This window comes from Pogona vitticeps, chromosome 2 (assembly GCF_051106095.1).
Source record: "Pogona vitticeps strain Pit_001003342236 chromosome 2, PviZW2.1, whole genome shotgun sequence".
Taxonomy (NCBI): domain Eukaryota; kingdom Metazoa; phylum Chordata; class Lepidosauria; order Squamata; family Agamidae; genus Pogona; species Pogona vitticeps.
This window is the reverse complement of record NC_135784.1, coordinates 18,883,705-18,901,005: the sequence shown is the minus strand read 5'-3', so window position 1 is coordinate 18,901,005 and position 17,301 is coordinate 18,883,705. Positions and strand designations below refer to the sequence as shown.

The 17,301-nt window shown below is 46.8% G+C and overlaps 2 protein-coding genes across 3 annotated transcripts in view; one reads left to right on the top strand and one right to left on the bottom strand.

Annotated features, from left to right (window-relative positions):
* Positions 1 to 3,901, top strand: part of LOC110091615 (uncharacterized) — a 38,588-nt gene extending 34,687 nt beyond the window's left edge. The window contains exon 12 of the mRNA XM_078386812.1: positions 2,346 to 3,901. Within this exon, the coding sequence (XP_078242938.1) occupies positions 2,346 to 3,502 (1,157 nt within the window). The 3' untranslated portion in view covers positions 3,503 to 3,901. The remainder of the gene's footprint in view (positions 1 to 2,345) is intronic.
* Positions 3,902 to 3,984: 83 nt separating this feature from the next.
* Positions 3,985 to 13,848, bottom strand: LOC110091609 (uncharacterized). 2 transcript variants are annotated; one of them, XM_020815784.3, is made up of 4 exons: positions 13,574 to 13,848; positions 11,077 to 11,882; positions 8,362 to 8,476; positions 3,985 to 7,296 (listed from the first exon to the last, which is right to left on the bottom strand). In XM_020815784.3, the coding sequence occupies exons 2-4, from the start codon at positions 11,869 to 11,871 to the stop codon at positions 6,290 to 6,292; spliced, it is 1,917 nt and encodes a 638-aa protein (XP_020671443.3). In that variant the 5' UTR covers positions 11,872 to 11,882; positions 13,574 to 13,848; the 3' UTR covers positions 3,985 to 6,289. The 2 variants fall into 2 exon arrangements, with proteins under 2 accessions (XP_020671443.3, XP_020671441.3); XM_020815782.3 differs by having other exon boundaries at positions 13,732 to 13,795.
* Between the last annotated feature and the right edge of the window lie 3,453 nt (positions 13,849 to 17,301).

Sequence of the window (17,301 nt, the reverse complement as noted above, 5' to 3'; positions counted from 1 at the left end):
TGACCAGTTTGCAGCCTTTTTAAAATCTAAAGTGGAGGCCATCCGCCGGACCTCTCTCCTTTTTTGAACACAGTGAGTCGAGCAGAGATGTCCAGCGCTCTGTCTTGTCTGGTGACTTTTGACACCTTTCAGCCTGTCACGCCTGATTCTGTAGCCAGGGTGCTTGATCGCTGTCGAGCCACCACCTCCTCCTTGGACCCTTGCCCGGTCTGGCTAATCAAAGCAGCCAGGCCAATAACAACAGAATGGGCCACTGCAATAATAAATGGGTCTTTCCTTGAGGGCAGATTCCCTTCTGCCCTCAAGGAAACACTCATTAGGCCCATAAGAAAGAAACCTAATTTGGTGGCGGACGAAATTGGCAATTATAGGCCCGTCGCCAATGTTTCTTTCATGAGCAAAGTGGTCGAGAGGGTGTTGGCCAACCAGCTTCAGGCCGACTTGGATGAAACAGATGCCCTGGATCCGTTTCAGCCGGGCTTCAGGCCGCGCCATGGTACAGAGACGGCATTGGTCGCCTTGTACAATGACCTGTTGAGGGAGGCCGACAGGGGCAAAGTGTCTCTGCTGGTCCTCCTCGACATCACGGCGGCCTTTGATACCGTCGACCACGGTATCCTCCTGGGGAGGCTGTCCGAGTTGAGAATCGGTGGCCTGGCACTGGCCTGGCTCTGTTCCTTCTTGGGGGACCGCCCCCAGAGAGTGCAGCTTGGGGAGAATGTGTCGGCCCCATGGAGCCTCAATTGTGGGGTTCCACAGGGGTCGATCATCTCCCCAATGCTGTTCAGCATCTATATGAGACTGCTGGGTGGTCACCCAGCTCTACATCTCCTTTTCACCAACTGCAGGTGATGCCGTCCTGTCCCTTCAGCACTGCCTGGAGGCCGTACTGAAATGGATGCAGGAGAACGGGCTGAGGCTGAACCCGGACAAGACGGAAGTTCTGAGGGTGGGTGCCCCCGCGGTAGATGGCTTGGGTGACTCTCTCACGTTTGGGGGGGTCACCTTGGCCACGAAGAGTGGGTTTCTTAGCTTGGGCATACATTTGGACCCGACGCTCACCATGGAATCCCAGGTGGCGTCGGTAGTCCGCACTGCCTTTTTCCATTTTTGGCGGATTGCCCGGCTGCGACCCTACCTTGACTCGGGGGCACTCACCACCTTGGTGCATGCGCTCGTAATCTCAAGATTAGACCACTGTAACGCGCTCTACGTGGGGCTGCCTTTGAGGCTGATGCGGAAACTTCAGGTGGTGCAGAATGCTGTGGCCAGACTCCTTACTGGAATGAGAAAACACCATCATATTTCTCCAACGCTGGCCGCATTACATTGGCTGCCCATCTGTTTCCGCGTCAACTTCAAAGTTTTAATGCTTACTTATAAGGCCCTAAATGGTTTAGGACCTCAATACTTGGCAGAACGCCGACTTCCACCAAGGTCTACCCGGATCACCCGCGCGAGTCAGGAGGTGAGGCTGAGGAGCCTGACGCCGAGAGAGGCCCGGAAGGAGAAGACACGAAACCAGGCCTTCTCGGCAGTGGCTCCTCGCCTTTGGAACAATCTCCCTCCGGGGATTCGCGCGGCCCCTACGCTGGGCATCTTCAAAACCCAATTAAAACATGGTTGTTCATTCAGGCCTTCCCTCCAGCCAATTCTTGATTTTCTTCTTATTATTATTTTTCCTATTTTTTAGTTTATTGTAGTTGTTTTGTATTAACCATGTATTTTTTGTGTTTTATTGTTTAATTTTATATGGAAACCGCCTAGAGTGGTCCATCGGTCCAGATAGGCGGGGTATAAATAAATAAATAAATAAATAAATAAATAAATAAATAAATAAACAAACAAACAAACAAACAAACAAACAAACAAACAAACAAACAAACAAACAAATAAATAAATAAAATATGCCATCAAGTCAATTCTCACTTACGGTGACCTTGTTCAGGGTTTTCCAGGTAGAACCACTTCTGTTCTTCTGGGGGCACTTCAGGACTGTGCAGCTTGCCCAAAGCTACACAGGCTGCCTCTTTTCCACAGTGGAGAATTGAACTCCCAACCTCTGGCTCCACAGCCAGATGCCTAAGCCACTGAGTTATCCAGCCAGCTTTTAAACAGACATAGTGGGGATTAAACCCAGGGCTTGGTGACAGTTCTGTAAAACTCTGTAACTGGACTGTATCGGCCCATGGATAACTCCAGTGACTATTGTCATAGACCTTCCACCTTGTGGTCTTCACCTTTCTTTTACTTTTATATTAGTTATTTCAGTCTGTTTTCCAATTTAAGGATCTAAGAAATTAATAACTCATTTCTTACTGATTGGTTTCCTCTGTTTCTTGCAGAAGATGAGCAGACAAGAAGGAAAGATGGCGTACTGCAGATGGAGGGGAAAGAAGAAATTATTAGAGAACACTTTCTTCTTTGCAAAGGTGTAAAGGTCCCTAAAGCTGTAAAGCTAGGAGACAGTCACACAAAGAAGGAAACGGAGAGGACATCTAGAAATGTCCACAAACCAAAGAATTCACATAAATGCTTCAAGTGTGGGAAAAGCTTCACTCAAAAGAGTACTCTGACTGATCATGAAAAAATCCACACGGGGGAGAAATCGTACCAGTGCTCAGAGTGTGGAATGAAATTCAGTCGGCATAGCAATTTTGCTTCCCATCTAAAGACCCACACAGGCGAAAAGCCGTTTGAATGCTCTGAGTGTGGGAAGAGCTTCAGTCGCAAACATGCCTTGATCGACCACCAAAAAATCCACACTGGAGAGAAACCCTATAAATGCTGCGTGTGTGGAAAAAGTTTCAGCCGGAGCAATAACTTTGCAGCCCATCAAAAGACTCACAAGAGTGAAAAGCCGTTTGAATGCTCCGAGTGCGGAAAGAGCTTCAGTCGGAAACAGGCCCTGGGCGACCACCAAAGAATCCACACTGGGGAGAAACCGTTTAAGTGTACTGAGTGCGGAAAGAGATTCACCCAAAGCACTACCCTTAAGTATCATCAAAGGCTCCACACTGGGGAGAAACCCTATAAATGCACAGAGTGTGGGAAAAGCTTTGCTCAGCGCAGTAACCTAACCTTCCATAAAGAAATCCATGCGTTCAAACCCTCCGAATGCTCTGAATGTGGGAAGAGCTTTGCCCACAACAGCAGCCTCGTCGATCACCAGAGATTGCGCACGTGCCAGAAAACCTTCAGATGCTCGGAGTGTGGCAAGAACTTCCGTTCTGGTGAAAACTTTGCTTTTCACCTCGGAATCCACCAAGTTAAAGAAAACACTTCCCTCAGGGCTCCACCACCTTTTAGGAATGATGCGGCCATTCTGAACATTCAGCAAGTGTCATGGAAGGCATCACAAAATGGCCGCCATGATGGTCCCAGCCAGTCACAAAGGACCCCTTTCCCAGATTGCCAAACTGATGAGAATAAAAGACAGCATGGCCAGGAACACAAGGCAGAGTTAGTGGCTGCGACAGAAGACATAAAACCATTCGTTTGAAGTCACCGTATATGTATGTGTGTGTTGTTTTATTTCAAAAAAGTTATTCCACAAAAAGGACCACACAGCTGTGGTAATGTGATGGGAAATGTGGCCTACAGGGGAACTGAACAGTTGTGTGCCCAACCTGAAAGGAATATTTACAACAAATCTTAAGCTAAATTACAGGGCATGGCGGGGTGGTGGTGGTGGTTCAAAGTTAATGAAGGGAAAAATAATACAAAATGGGCTAGAAAACTGAGCAGAGAGTGGAGTTCGTGATCCAGCAAAGTGGCAATGAGACTTGAAATTTTGGTACTCATGAAAATGTTGAATAAGGTACCCTCACTTAAAGAAAAAAATGTTTTCACAATTCAAACAGTTAATAAAGGAACTAAAATAAAGACATGACCAAACATCTTTCTAGGGTTTGTTGTTGTTATGTCCATCAAGTCGCCTCCGACTTACAGAGATGCTATTAAATCACAAGAGTACTAACACAGTTTTATGTGGAATTTATTTTATTCATTGTACAATTTATTTTACAACCTCCAACAATGTGAAGCAAAGAAGGCAATTTTCCCCATCAAATTCATGTCCATCAGATCTTGTCTGGATTTCTCAGTGACAATTTTCCCTCTCACTTCTGCAGAGACCGATCAATAGTTCTCTCCCTGTTATTTTTTTCAGATGCAAGAATTACATGCAGAAGCAATTCTTGATTGATGCAAATATATATACACATATAAAAAGGTTCAAACAGCAGGCATTAAGAAGGCTAACAGGAACTCCATTCATTAAAAAGTAGCCATACTTCATTAGTTTTAGGAAACCATGGCACAAAAACCTATAGATGGGTAAAACTGTTACTGGACCACTAAAATATTAAAACCAAATGAGCTTTTGAGTTCAGCAGCACCTTTCTTTCGCCTTGACATTGCAGAGCTAGGGAGTGGGAGGAGGAGAAAGAGAAAGGTTCAAAAATGTTGAAAGGTCAGGATCCAGGATGGCGCCGAATCAGCACATCATCTTCTTGGCATGACTGGTGACAGAATACCAAAGTGGTTATAATGGTGGTGGTGGGGATCCTGGTTACTTGTATCCCAGACAGAAGTAAACCTACCTCTTAGTCAGAATGAGAAGACCCACTGAAACAGCTGATGAACACGTAGTAAGTACCACAGATTCGACAGCTCTACCAATCAGATTCAGGCCTCAGAGCAGAATTTTCTTCCACCTCACTCTCACTGTTTGAGAAACTTCTTTGGGTTAATTAAAAACAAACAAACAACTTTTTACTTCAAGGATACTGGATACTCTGTACAGCATATTGGGTAGAATGGTGAAGGAGGATGGCAGAGACCTGGGTTCAAATCTCCACTCAGCCATGGAAACACACTGGTTGGTTGGTGGATACGGGGCTGGCAAAACCACCCCTTAATAATCTCATTTACCAGCTCTTTTTCACACTCACAAACCTGGCAGGACCCAAGTCAGCCTGGATCAAAACAAAAAAGAAGGAAATCTTTCACTAAATATTAGGAAGAGCTTCCTGCCGGCAAGAGTTGTTGGAGAGATAAAATGGATTATTTCGGCTCTTAACTGACTCCCCACTGTTGGGAGGTTTTTAAAAGAGCGGTTGGACGGCCACCCGTCACAGGTGCTTAACTTGTGGATTCCCACACTGGCAGGGGACTGGACTAGAGGACAGAGCTAGCCATCTATGGATTGTCAGTGGGAGTCATGCTTTGCCCCCAGTACTCAACCTTCTCTGCCCCCAGGCACGGACAGGCATATGGCCCCCCCCAACCCCAGTTACCACTATGCTCCTTGCTCTAGCCAGATCTTGAGGGTTCTGTGACTGAAAAATAATAAAGGAGGCAAAGGGTGCTGTTTATATACCACCCCACAGCACTTAAAGCATTCTCTAATTATGCAGTGTCTACACACTGTCGCACCAACCCCAGGGAGCCGAGTACTCAAATTTACCAACCTCAGAAGGGTGGAAGGCTGAGTCAACCATGAGCCAGTTATCTGAACATGCTGGGATTGAACTCAGGTTGTGAGCAGAGGTTTGACTGCAGCACTGCAGTTTAACCATTGCATCACAGTGCTCCTCCAAAATTTTACCCATGCCAAACCAATTTGCCCTTCCACTGTGGAACTTTGTTCTTCCAGCAGGTCTGGTGGATCCCAACTCAGCACCTCCCTGCCTGTTTTCCCCACCCTTGTCTTCTCCCTTAAGATCCAGGAAATCTTCTGTGACCCGCCGCTTCAAGATCCGGGCACCTGACTTGCTGTGCTGGAATGATCCAAAACTTCTGAAGGGAAAAGTGAACCTGAACCATTTACAATGTACATAAACCTGGCAGGCTCTTCAGTTTTCAGCTGTGGAATAGAACTGCAGCCACTTGCAGGCTATAAAATCCCACCTCATCCCCTTCACCCTGCTACCACTCATTTGGGCTTCCAAGATCTCCCCAGACATTGTCTATGCAGATAGACAATGCAGAGTTTGTTTGGCAGTGAACAGCAGAAGAAACTCGCATTTTAAAAACACAAAAAAACAAGGCCATCCCCCCAAAATGTTGATTTCTGCATCAGATCCTGCCTGGAAGCTCTTAATCTAAATGTTAAAAATCAGGAAGCCTGTGTAGAGGGGCAGGTGGCTTATTGGGATGTTTTGCTCTGTGAAAAGAAAAGGTGAGAAAAGTCCCTCACCAGTTAGCCTTCCCTGCTATTCGTCTAGGGTGCGCTGAGAATTTCCTCCAAGCGACCAGGCTGCGGCAAACACAGCTGACAACTTGACTATAAGTAACCCCATTCGGTGTGAAGGAGGACACACATATGCCCCATCTTCATGTCCTTTTGGGTCACTATTCTCGGAGAAGTGTCAGCCACTTCATCCTTGGGTGGAAGTTCAAGGTCCACCAGGCCAAAGGCTTTCCCGTTATCTGAACATTGCGAGTACAGTTTCTGCCTGCTGTGCCTTCTCTCGTGTGTACTGCAGTGAGAGCGCTGGCTGAAGCCCTTTCCACAGTCCAGGCATTTGAAGGGCTTCTCGCCCGTGTGGGTCCTCCGGTGGCGCACGAGATCCGAGCGGTGACGGAAGGTTTTCCCGCAATCTGAGCAATCGTATGGCCGCTCTTTGGCGTGCATGCGCTGGTGCCTGCCGAGGAGAGACGGGTCGCCGAATTTCCGCCCACAGTCCAGGCACCGGTACGGCTTGTCACTGGCCGTGTGGGTCCTCTTGTGGACCACCAGGTTCGAGCTGTCGCTGAAACCTTTCCCGCAGTAGGAACACTTGTACGGCTTTTCCCCCGTGTGGGTCCGTCGGTGGCGGACCAGGTACGAGTTTTGGCAGAAACTCTTCCCGCAGTCCAAACACTGATAGGGCTTCTTGTCGGCGTGTATGCGCCGGTGAGCGATCAGGTTGGAGCGGTCGCTGAAGCTCCTCCCACAGTGGAGGCACTGGAAAGGCTTCTCCCCCGTGTGGGTCCGCCGATGTTTGAGGAGATCCGAGCTACGGCCAAAAGATTTGCCACATTCCATGCACACCTTTTTACACCGGTCTCCGTGGAGCCTCTCCCGGACAGCGGTTTCACCGAGTTTGTGGCCAAGTCTCTGACAAGGGACCGGCTTACATTCTCCCTCCCCAAAGGGGCCCTCGTGCGGATTCTCCACTTTGAGTTCACCCTCAAAGGTCTCCAGCTGCTCCTGGCACAAGAACCCAGACCTCCCGGAGGGGTCAGTTTTCTCTGCACATGTCCGCTGAGGTTTCTCCTCCTCATTTTCACTCACCCAGCCTTCGCCAGCTGAAAAGAGAGATGCAAACACATCAGTCATTCCTGGCACCAAAAAAGGAAAAAGGGCAGATCTTCAGGATGGGATGCTTGTAATGCTAGGACTTCCAGTTTACCTAGAATTCCCCAGGAAATGTATTTAGTTATTTATTTAAAATATTTTTACCCCATCTTTCTCCTTAAAAAAAAATGACCCAAGGGTGGGTTACAACAATCCCAGGCAAACCTTAGGTAAAGAGGTATCCCTGCCTCACTCACTCACTCATTCCACTTATATACAGTCATGCCCCGCTTTAGGATTACCCCATTTAACGACGAATCCACTTGACGGTGAGGTTTTTGCGATTGCTTTTGCAATTGCAAAACGATGGTTTGAACCGCTTTGAAATGATCGGTTCCCTGCTTCGGGAACTGATTTTCCCTTTATGACGATCAAAAACAGCTGATCGGTGGGATTCAAAATGGCCACTGGCTGAAGAAAATGCCACCCCCCCGTGCTTAGGGATGGATTCCTCACTGCACAGGCATGAAACATGGCCGCTTCGCTGGACGGTGAGTTTTCAGCCCATTAGAACACATTAACCGGGTTTTAATGCGTTTCAATGGTTTTTTAAATTTCGTTTGACAACGTTTTCACTCTATAGCGATTTCGCTGGAACGAATTAACGTCGTCAAGCAAGGCACCACTGTATCGCCCCATGGTGCTAGAGCACTCTTTGGGCAGTTTAAAACAGAATTGTGGAAGGAATATTCACTCCCCACCCTGCCTAATCCTTTAACCAACGTTGGAAGGAAGGAAGGAGGAGTCAACCTCAAGCCAGCTACCAGAACCTCTCAGGGATCGAACTCAAGTTGTGAGCAGAGGCTTGACTGCAGTACTGCAGTTCAACCACTTTGCTGCCGGTTAAGCTACTTCATTCTGCATACTTTAGCTGGAAAAATAAAATGGAATACACACCCTGTGCTTTTGCAGGGAGTTGGGCTTGATGGCTCTAGAGGTTCCCTTCCAGCTCTACACACGATGATGACCTGAGGAATCTCCCGAATCACAAGTTTTTGAACACAAGAAATGCTTACCCAGTGAACTCGCATCTCCGTCACTATCCAGTTTGCTCTCCCTATAGAGCTGCCACCGTCTATTGTCCGGCGGACCTTGTTCAGCCTTGGGAGTTTCCCGGAAAGTCTTTGGTACCTAAAACAACAAAGATTCAGAGTGGTAGCAAACCTCCATTATGGGACTGTTCTATCTTCCTTGATCACAAGAATAATCACGTGAGCCATCAAGTCACCTCCAACATGTCTCCATACATCATTTGGGGAGAGTAAGTATTTAGCTTGAGTCACAGCAGGTGAGATTTCTGGAGGATGGAACTGTATTCACTGCTTACACACAGGTTCCCATGGAGATACTGTGTGTGGTAGAGGAAGATGCTGGATGTTTGGGAAGCCCAGATTCAAGTCCTACGGAGCCAGGAAGACTCACAGATTTTGGGGCAGTCTCTCTCTCTCTCTCTCTCCCCCTCTGCCCCACCCCACCCCCTCTACCTTATAGGGTCGTTGTGAAGAACTGGGATAGCGTGCAGCAGGAGAAGGAAACTACATGTGAGATCAATAATAACAAGATTGACAATGCAAACGGGTTTCTTGCACTCATCATAGGCGTCCTTCAGTCTCGAGACTATGGTGACGTGCTCAGTATGGAGGACTTTGACGCTGTATGTGAAGCTGGAGTGTCCTCTCCTGAGTATGAAGCCTGGGTAAAGTAATAATGAGGATAGGCTGTTACCCAAGCAGCAAATCCCCCCTCTCCGCATCACTGAAATAGTCCAATGGAAAGGCCAATACAACTGGTTCCAGCAATGTCGCAGGAGTTGTCAGAACAACATAAACTGCCTCCGGGACTCCGAATTTTGCCTCGAGGTTGACTCCCGAAGCCTTTCCCATCAGTGGATATAGCCACAAGGCAGAGGAGGTTTGAAATCGGAGTTTTCCTTCTCCTAGATGGGCTGCCTTCCAAGGCTGACGAGTCCCACCTACCCGGCAACAAAAAGGCCTCATAAAACAGTCCCTTCCTGAGAAAGGGACAAATTTTTCATGGTAGGAAGACAAGCAGACCCCATGATGAGGAATGTTTCCATTTTGGATCCTATCCCAGTGAAGGAAGCATGAAAAGAATTAGAAATTTTAAATAACTTCCTGTCTCCTCTGTTGCTTCATTCCCTTTTGAGGTGATTAAGGAGGCGTCTGTTTGTGGCCTTCGGTGCCTCATCTCACGGATCTTTGCAAACATAACGCTCAAGCAGAAAAATAATGGGTAGTTTTCTTTTTTGATTGGCCAAAGTCTTGTTAGTTGGACTCACAAGCGTCAAGCAAGCGACATCCCCTCAGGGTGCGAATATCCCACAAGTTATAAAGCCTGAGTCGATGTGATTGGTTGTGGAGCAAGACACCCGACTGGGCACATGATAGAAAATGCCCACGTGGACTTTAAAACGTTCAGCAGCCGTCGGCTAGAAGTTACACCATTCCGGTTAACCTGGCAATAACATTTTGCCCAGCAAGAATCAGAGGGCAAGACAGCCAAAAAAGCAGTCGTCCAGATCTTCCATGAAGCTCACAGAAGTATCGCGGCCCATTTCCAGATCAGCGTTGGCGAGAATCGTGCGTTCCTACAGCCGAGGGTCCAAAAACCAAACTTGAGTAGGGCCAGCATCAGGTCAGGCATGCATTTAAACTAATTTTTGCAACACCTATTTTACCCTTTACTGACTGAATTATAGCAATACAGTGGAGTCTCGACCTACGAATGGCCCCAATTACGGAACCTACGTACAGCTCCAGCCACAAAAGTCTGGATCGACTTGCAGCCAGAGTTTCGACATATGGATGAAAAGGGCAGGGGAAAAAGGGCGGGAAATTCAAACCATTGGTGGCAAAGAGGCTGCTTCTTTAGCTCTTCCGCCCCAACGGTTTGGAAAAGGGAGGGAGCCGGGTGGTGGGGGAGAAAGGCAGGAGCTGATCTAGCCTTTCTCCCCCACCGGGCAGCTTCTCCACTGCTGAAAGCACCATCGGGGCAGCCCTTTGGGAGAAGCCTCGCAGTGGGGGAGAAAGACCAGATGGGCTCCTGCCTTTCTCCCCCACCGCCCGGCTTCTCCCAAAGGGCTGCCCCGATGGTGCTTTCAGCAGTGGAGAAGCTGCCCGGTGGGGGAGAAAGGGCTGGAATGGATTAATGGGTTTTCAATGCATTCCTATGGGGAATGCATTTTCGACCTACAGACTTTTCGACCTACGGACACCGTTCCAATACAGATTAAGTCCGTAGGTCGAGACTCCACTGTAACAAAACTCCTTTTCCACCAGAGACTCGTAATTGTCTTTGGCAGGATTATAATCATGTGCCATGAAGTTCATTCTGACTTAGGGTGACCCTTTCAGGGTTCCCAGGCAGAGAATATTCAGAAGTTTCCCCTTCCCTTCTTCTGGCACCTATTTCTGGGACTGTGCACAGCTGGCCCAAGGCCACCCAGGCCGGCTTTTCCCACAAGGAGGCCCAGTGGTGGGGAATTGAACTCCCAACCTCTAGCTTCATAGCAAGATCCCCAAACCACTGAGTGATCCAGACACCTACACACTCAGTCTAATTATATTTGTCTTTTTTTTACACTTTACACACCAGACTCGATGCCTGCTCTTCTCAGGTTCGGTTCCTAGCTAGAGGACCATCCGCTCCATGGGCCAAAAAAAAATCAGTACCTCTCACCCAGCCCGGCAGAGGGCGAGAGAAAGCCTTACCTGCTGCTGTTCCCAAATCTTCGGCTCTTGCTTTGTCTTCAGGAACTCCTCCGCCACGGCCACCGCCTGGGCGCAGGTCTCGGCCCCCTGTTCCCTGACGCAGCTCTGGATCTCCGCCGGCAAGATGGTCAGGAACTGCTCCAGGATCACCCGCTCCAGGATCTGCTCCTTGGTGTGCCTCTCGGGTTCCAGCCAGAGCCGACAAAGGGCCCGGAGGTGGAGGCAAACCTCCCGGGGCCCCTCGGCCTCCAGGTAGCAAAACTGCCGAAAACGCCGCCGCTGGACCTCCACCCCGACGGGGTCCGACGTCGAGGCCTCTGCTTTTAATTTCCCGCCTTCCGCTCTGTCTCTTGCCTCCGAGGTGTAAGAGGGCGGCTGCAGGTCTCCCGCGAACGGCCGGGGGGCCCACTCGCCTCTCGGCCAAAGCCACGCGTCGGCGGGGGCCTCAAACGGGCTCAGGAAAGCCTTCCCATTCTCCTCCCACGGTGTGGGCATGAGGAGCTGTGGGTTGCCCCATCCCGGGTGGGGAGACTGGGCTGCCTTCAGGAACTCCTGCAGGGACCCTTCCCAGCCGTGGGGCATCGTCTCCCCTGGTTCTTGTTTCACCGGCTGAGGGGCTGCCCAGGGGCCCGGATCCTTCCGCATCCCAGCCTGGAGGGCTTTCCCAGCTTTCCTGGCGTCTTTGCTTGGCTTGATCCCTCCGGGGTTTTCTCCTCTCCCTGGGACTCCTTGCTCCAGCATCGCCTGGAAGGGAAGGCCTAGGGACGCTGGGGCAGCGCTTCCCACGGCTGCCATTTCCTCTCAGCCTGGAAACAGGGGGGAAAAAAACACAGCAAGGGCTTCTGTAGTTCAGGCAACAGGCAATGTAGATAACCTACTTCTCAGCCTCCAGTTGAGGACCGCCTCTATTCTCGAGGAAAATTCAAAATGAATGGTGAAAGGAAGCAACCTCCAAGTATCCCTCCTGTCCAGCATCTAAAATGGACTGGGCAGAATGAGCTCCTCCAGAGGTTGCTGGACTCCAAATCCCAGCATTCCTCATTTCACTGGTTATGGGCAATTAGGACTGCTGGGAGTTAACCCAATTTCCAGCATCTCCTGATCTCAGATCATTTGCTTTTTGTTATCACGGCTCTTAGGATCCCCGTAAAGCATTGTCTTTTTTTTTGGGGGGGGTGACTGCAGACACATGGGAGAAGTAGTCCAAAGACGATGGTGCCGGAGGAGAGTTTCCCTGGCACCCTGGACCACTAGAAAGACAAACAATTGGGTCCTCAATCAAATCAACTAAAGGTGAAACTGGGGTTGGTTCTCCTTTGGGCCCATCCTGAGAAGGCAGGATTCGCTGGAAAAGACAATAAGGATAGGAAAAAAGGAAGGCCGGAGGAGGAGAGGAAGACTCAGGAAAAGATGGATTGAAGGTCTGAGTCTGCAACAGCTGAGCAGGGCTATGAAAAAGAGGACACGAGGGACATCACTCCTTCATAGGATCAACCTAAGTTAAAGGCTTTATTGTATTGTTTTGATTTATATTATTTTTTTATTGTATTGTGTAAATCGCCCAGAGTGGCCTGGGTTGCCAGAGGGATGGTATAGAAATTATATATAAACTTATAATTTTTTTAAAATTGGATGTTGTTATTACATGCTGCTAAGTCACCTTTGTTTGTTTTTTTGTGTGTGTATAACCTGTGTGTATGCAAACCTGTGTGTATGCACTCACGCATAAACAAAGGCGACTTGGCAGCACATAACGACAAAATCCAATAAAAGAAACTTTCAAGCTGCATAACATTGGAGTTACTCTCTTAGACAAAGACCCAGTTTTAGAAATCACTTTGGACTGTAGTATATATAAAGTAGTATATATAAAGGACACTGAGAGAAGGTTGTGAGTCCTACTTCACTGCTTAGACAGCAGGCAGAAATTCAGCAGGTTAAGCTTTTCATCAAACCTGTGGGTTGTACCCAGGGGCATAGGGATGAATAAAGCCAGAACTCGTATGAAACGCCTTAACAAGCAGGTAGTAAAAAAGTTAATTTAAACTAGTGCAGGTTTAAACCACTGAAATCTATCCCTCATGGTCTACGCCACTCTTCTCCAGCTCAGATATGCATAGTACTGTATAGTACAGTATAAAATCTTGCTATAGCGTTTTGTGAATTCTCAGAGCTGAAAATAAAAACTTAGCCACTAACTGTGTTATTGATTCTCTCAGAATCTCGCAGAAACATGTGATGCGAATTTATGAGATACTTCAATGGGTACGTGCCTTTGCACTCGACCTCTTGAACTTCTGCCTGCCATGCAAAAAGCCACAGGAACCCTATTTATAGAGCTGGAACGAACTCCTCTCCCCAGATCCCAATTTGCAAGACCGGGATCATGATGATCTGCGCTATAAACAAATTAACTGAATGTATTTAAGCAAACTGATTACAGTAAATACACTTACTTATTTTATTTTAAGTAAATAAATAAAATCATCCTAGTTACCTGTCTCCAGGCGGGAATCCAGCCTGCCTGCCTTCTTCCCTCCCTCTCTCCTCTCCACCAGCCCTGCATTTTGCAAATCTCCCCGCTTTAGCGGCTCCCTTTCCCCCAGATTCCCAAGTGGGCTTCATCCATCAGAGCATCCCCACTTTCCAGCTTACCTCCGGCCAGCCAGCTTGCCCCACGTGTGAGATGAGGGGGTGTGGCCGGAAGAAGGAAGGAGGTTCCCCTCTAGGTACACAACTCTCTCTCCCCCGCCTGATGCCTCTCTAGGCGTTGCTCCTCTCTGTCTCTTTAACTCTTTCAGCACATTGGGCAAAGTAAAATTGATTTTTTTTAAAAAAGGACCGTTTTAACCCACTTCTTCAAATACAGAAGCACAATACATGTCACCTCCTGTGTCTGAAGAAGTGTATTTTTTCTAAAATTGTTTTTCCTTTTTATTTTTGCCATCCTGCTGAGACAGATTAATATGACTCCTTTTTCATAATAACATCAGAACTTTTTGGAAGTTATTAACAAGTATGAATGCTTTTTGGAAGTGCTTACTATTTATTTATTTTAAATATTTTGAATCCACCTTTCTTCTTGAAAAGGACCCAGGGCAGCTTACAACAATGAGAGATAATTTTTAAAGTTGAAAACAAGGTAGCATTCACCCTTATTATATTAAGTGGTCATGCATATTCATGTTGCAGGCTGATGTTGCTAAGAGGCGGAGCCGAGAGATATGTAATAAAGAGGCGGAGTCAGAGAGAGAGAGAGAGAGAGAGAGAGAGAGAGAGTGGAGAAGGAGATACTGTAGAGTTTGGTATTTGGGAGATCTGAGGTGTGATTGGAGTGTGATAAGAACTGTGATAGCCAATAGGAGGTTGAGATTGATAATAAATAAACCTGTAGAAGTTATCTATGATTAATAATTAAACATCTGTAATCAATAAACAGGTTTTATTTAAAAGACAGTGAAGTTTGGACCTGCATCTTCATCCTTCCATAAGTAATGTTGATTTATTTAGTGATCACCTGGTGGCAGCAGGTGAAAAGGAGGATTGGTTTGCCTTCGTGTGCTCTGTGTTTAGAAAGAACGGCAGGGGCCACGAGGGGCGAACGCCACAATACAAGGGTGGTTAACATAATTAAAATACAAGATTTAAACTATGAACAGTGGAAGATCAATAGGTATGCAAAACAAAAATCACTCTGAGAAAAGGAAAACACAAAAATGGAAAACACACATAGTACTAAAAATCTAGTCAAAGAAATAATCCGTAACCATCTATCTAAAAATCACACACAGGTAGCATTATGTAACCTGTAGGTTTTGAAGCCCTGTATCGGTACTTAATCATCCTCAGCATCACCACTACCGTCCTTCTTTATCTTGGAATTATCACAGTATTTATAGTTTGTACTTAGTTATTTTAAACTTGGTTGTTTTCATAATGTAAATAGCATATACATATCGATTCATCATTGCTATCACTTAATAATGGTGTTAAGAATACTAACATCAATGAAATTAATATATTTGGTAATATTATTTACATTCATTTTGTAATATTGTTTAATAGTAAGATCTCCTTTTGTGTGTTTGTGTGTGTGTGCCATCAGGTCAGAGCAGATTTAAAGCGACCCTAATAGGATTTTAAAGGTATGTGAAGTTTTAAGGAGTGGTTTTAGCAATCCCACACTCCCAGTGAGTTTCCATGGGAGAGCTGGGGATTTGAACCGAGGCCTCCTGAGTCCTAGTCCATTACACTATCCACTAGACCAACACTGGAACCTATAAACATCGTTAGCAAGGTATCAAAATCTGTAATATTAATAACTTAAAGAGATCAATACGAACACCGGCTAATTTGGCATTGGATCCAGGTTTAAATGCACACAACTGCGCTGATGGGAATGAATAACACTACAATTCCCATTATCCTAGACTTTTGCCTGTGATGGCATTTGGAGCCCCATAAAGTTACTGCACCTGTACTGTTTAAAATGTTGGAATATATGGGGATGCAACTTAGCATGTTTATATACGTATCTGTATAAGAATTACAGTATTGTGTAATTTACATATTAGAACTTATGTAACCAATCAGATTCTGTCTGCTGTTAGACAATGGCCATTAAGTCAGTTAACTGCCAAACAGATGGAATAAGTAGTTATTGTTCTGTTATAAATTGTCTTTCATTCAGTTAGGAGTCTCCTTGTTCCGTTGATCGGACACAACTTCTGTGTTACTTTTTCTGGTGAGAAGATCGTATGAATCCATTATAAGTCTGTCAAGCACTAGTCTGTATCAAGGACAAATGTTCCTAAGTATTTTTAGTTTAGTCTGCATTCATATGTGTTATTGAGTAAATGTTCTTAAAGTTTTTAACCAGGAACAAATGAATATTATTTCAACTGTATTCTCGAAGGCTTTCACGGCCGGGATCTGATGGTTGCTGTGGGTTTTTCGGGCTCTTTGGCCGTGTTCTGAAGGTTGTTCTTCCTGACGTTGGGCCAGTCTCTGTGGCCGGCACCTTCAAAGGACGGGAGCAGGAACTCTGTCCATGCTCTGAGGGACATGAAGTAAGGAAATCCCAGATTAAGAAGCCAGGAAGTAAATCTTGAACCAGCCATCCTTTCCCTGCCGAAGTTATTTCACTAGGTTGTGGAAAGGATAAAGTGAGGTGGATCGGAGACCTTCTGCTTCAACTAATCGGCGGGAAGACAGGATGGCAATGTGATTAAATAATGAAATCTACTCCTACGGATATATCCCAAGTCATGTCTACTGGTGTGAGCCTGCTTTCAGCTGATACACAGTGGGGGAATAGACAAAGGTAGGCAGAGACTAAACCTTTAATTTGATGCTCTTGAATTCTCACTCGGCTTTCAATCTCTTGAATGCCAGTTTATTTTGTTTTGATCTGAAGTGGGAACAAACAGGGATGAATCTGCCTTTAGCTCTTATTTATCCTGTCTCAACCTTTCAGTTTCCCAGAGAGTTTTGTATTTTTTGGCAGATCACAAGAAGGCAGGATTCCCTGGAAAAGATCATCCTGCTGGGAAAGGTGAACGGGAGCAGGAAAAGGGGAAGGCCGAGTATGAGATGGGCTGACTTCCTCAAGGAAGTGACAGGGCTGAGTTTGAAAGAGCTGAGCATGGCTGCTGAGGGCAGGACATTTTGGAGATTCCTAATTTATGGGGTCCCCATGAGTCAGGGGCAACTTCACAGCACATAACAACAGGGTCAGTCTGTCTCAGGTGAGGTAAAGGTTCCCCTTGACATTTAGTCCGGTCGTGTCCGACTCTAGGGGGCGGTGCTCATCCCCGTCTCTAAGCCATAGAGCCAGCGTTTGTGTCCGAAGGCAGTTTCCGTGGTCACGTGGCCAGCGCGACTAGACACGGAACGCCATTACCTTCCCACCGAGGTGGTCCCTATTTATCTACTCGCATTTTTTACATGCTTTCGAACTGATAGGTTGGCAGGAGCTGGGACAAGCAACGGGAGCTCACTCTGTCACGTGGATTTGATCTTACGATGGCTGGTCTTCCGACCCTGCAGCACACAGGCTTCTGCAGTTTAACCCGCAGCGCCACCACGTGTCTCAGGTTAAGGCAGGTTAAATTAAAAGTATGGGGATGTGTCTCATGTTTATGAACTGTCTGTACTGCAGCCCCAGATCACACTGGTTTTATGACTCATACATAGATCTCTTTTTTTTTAATCCGAGGATACTGC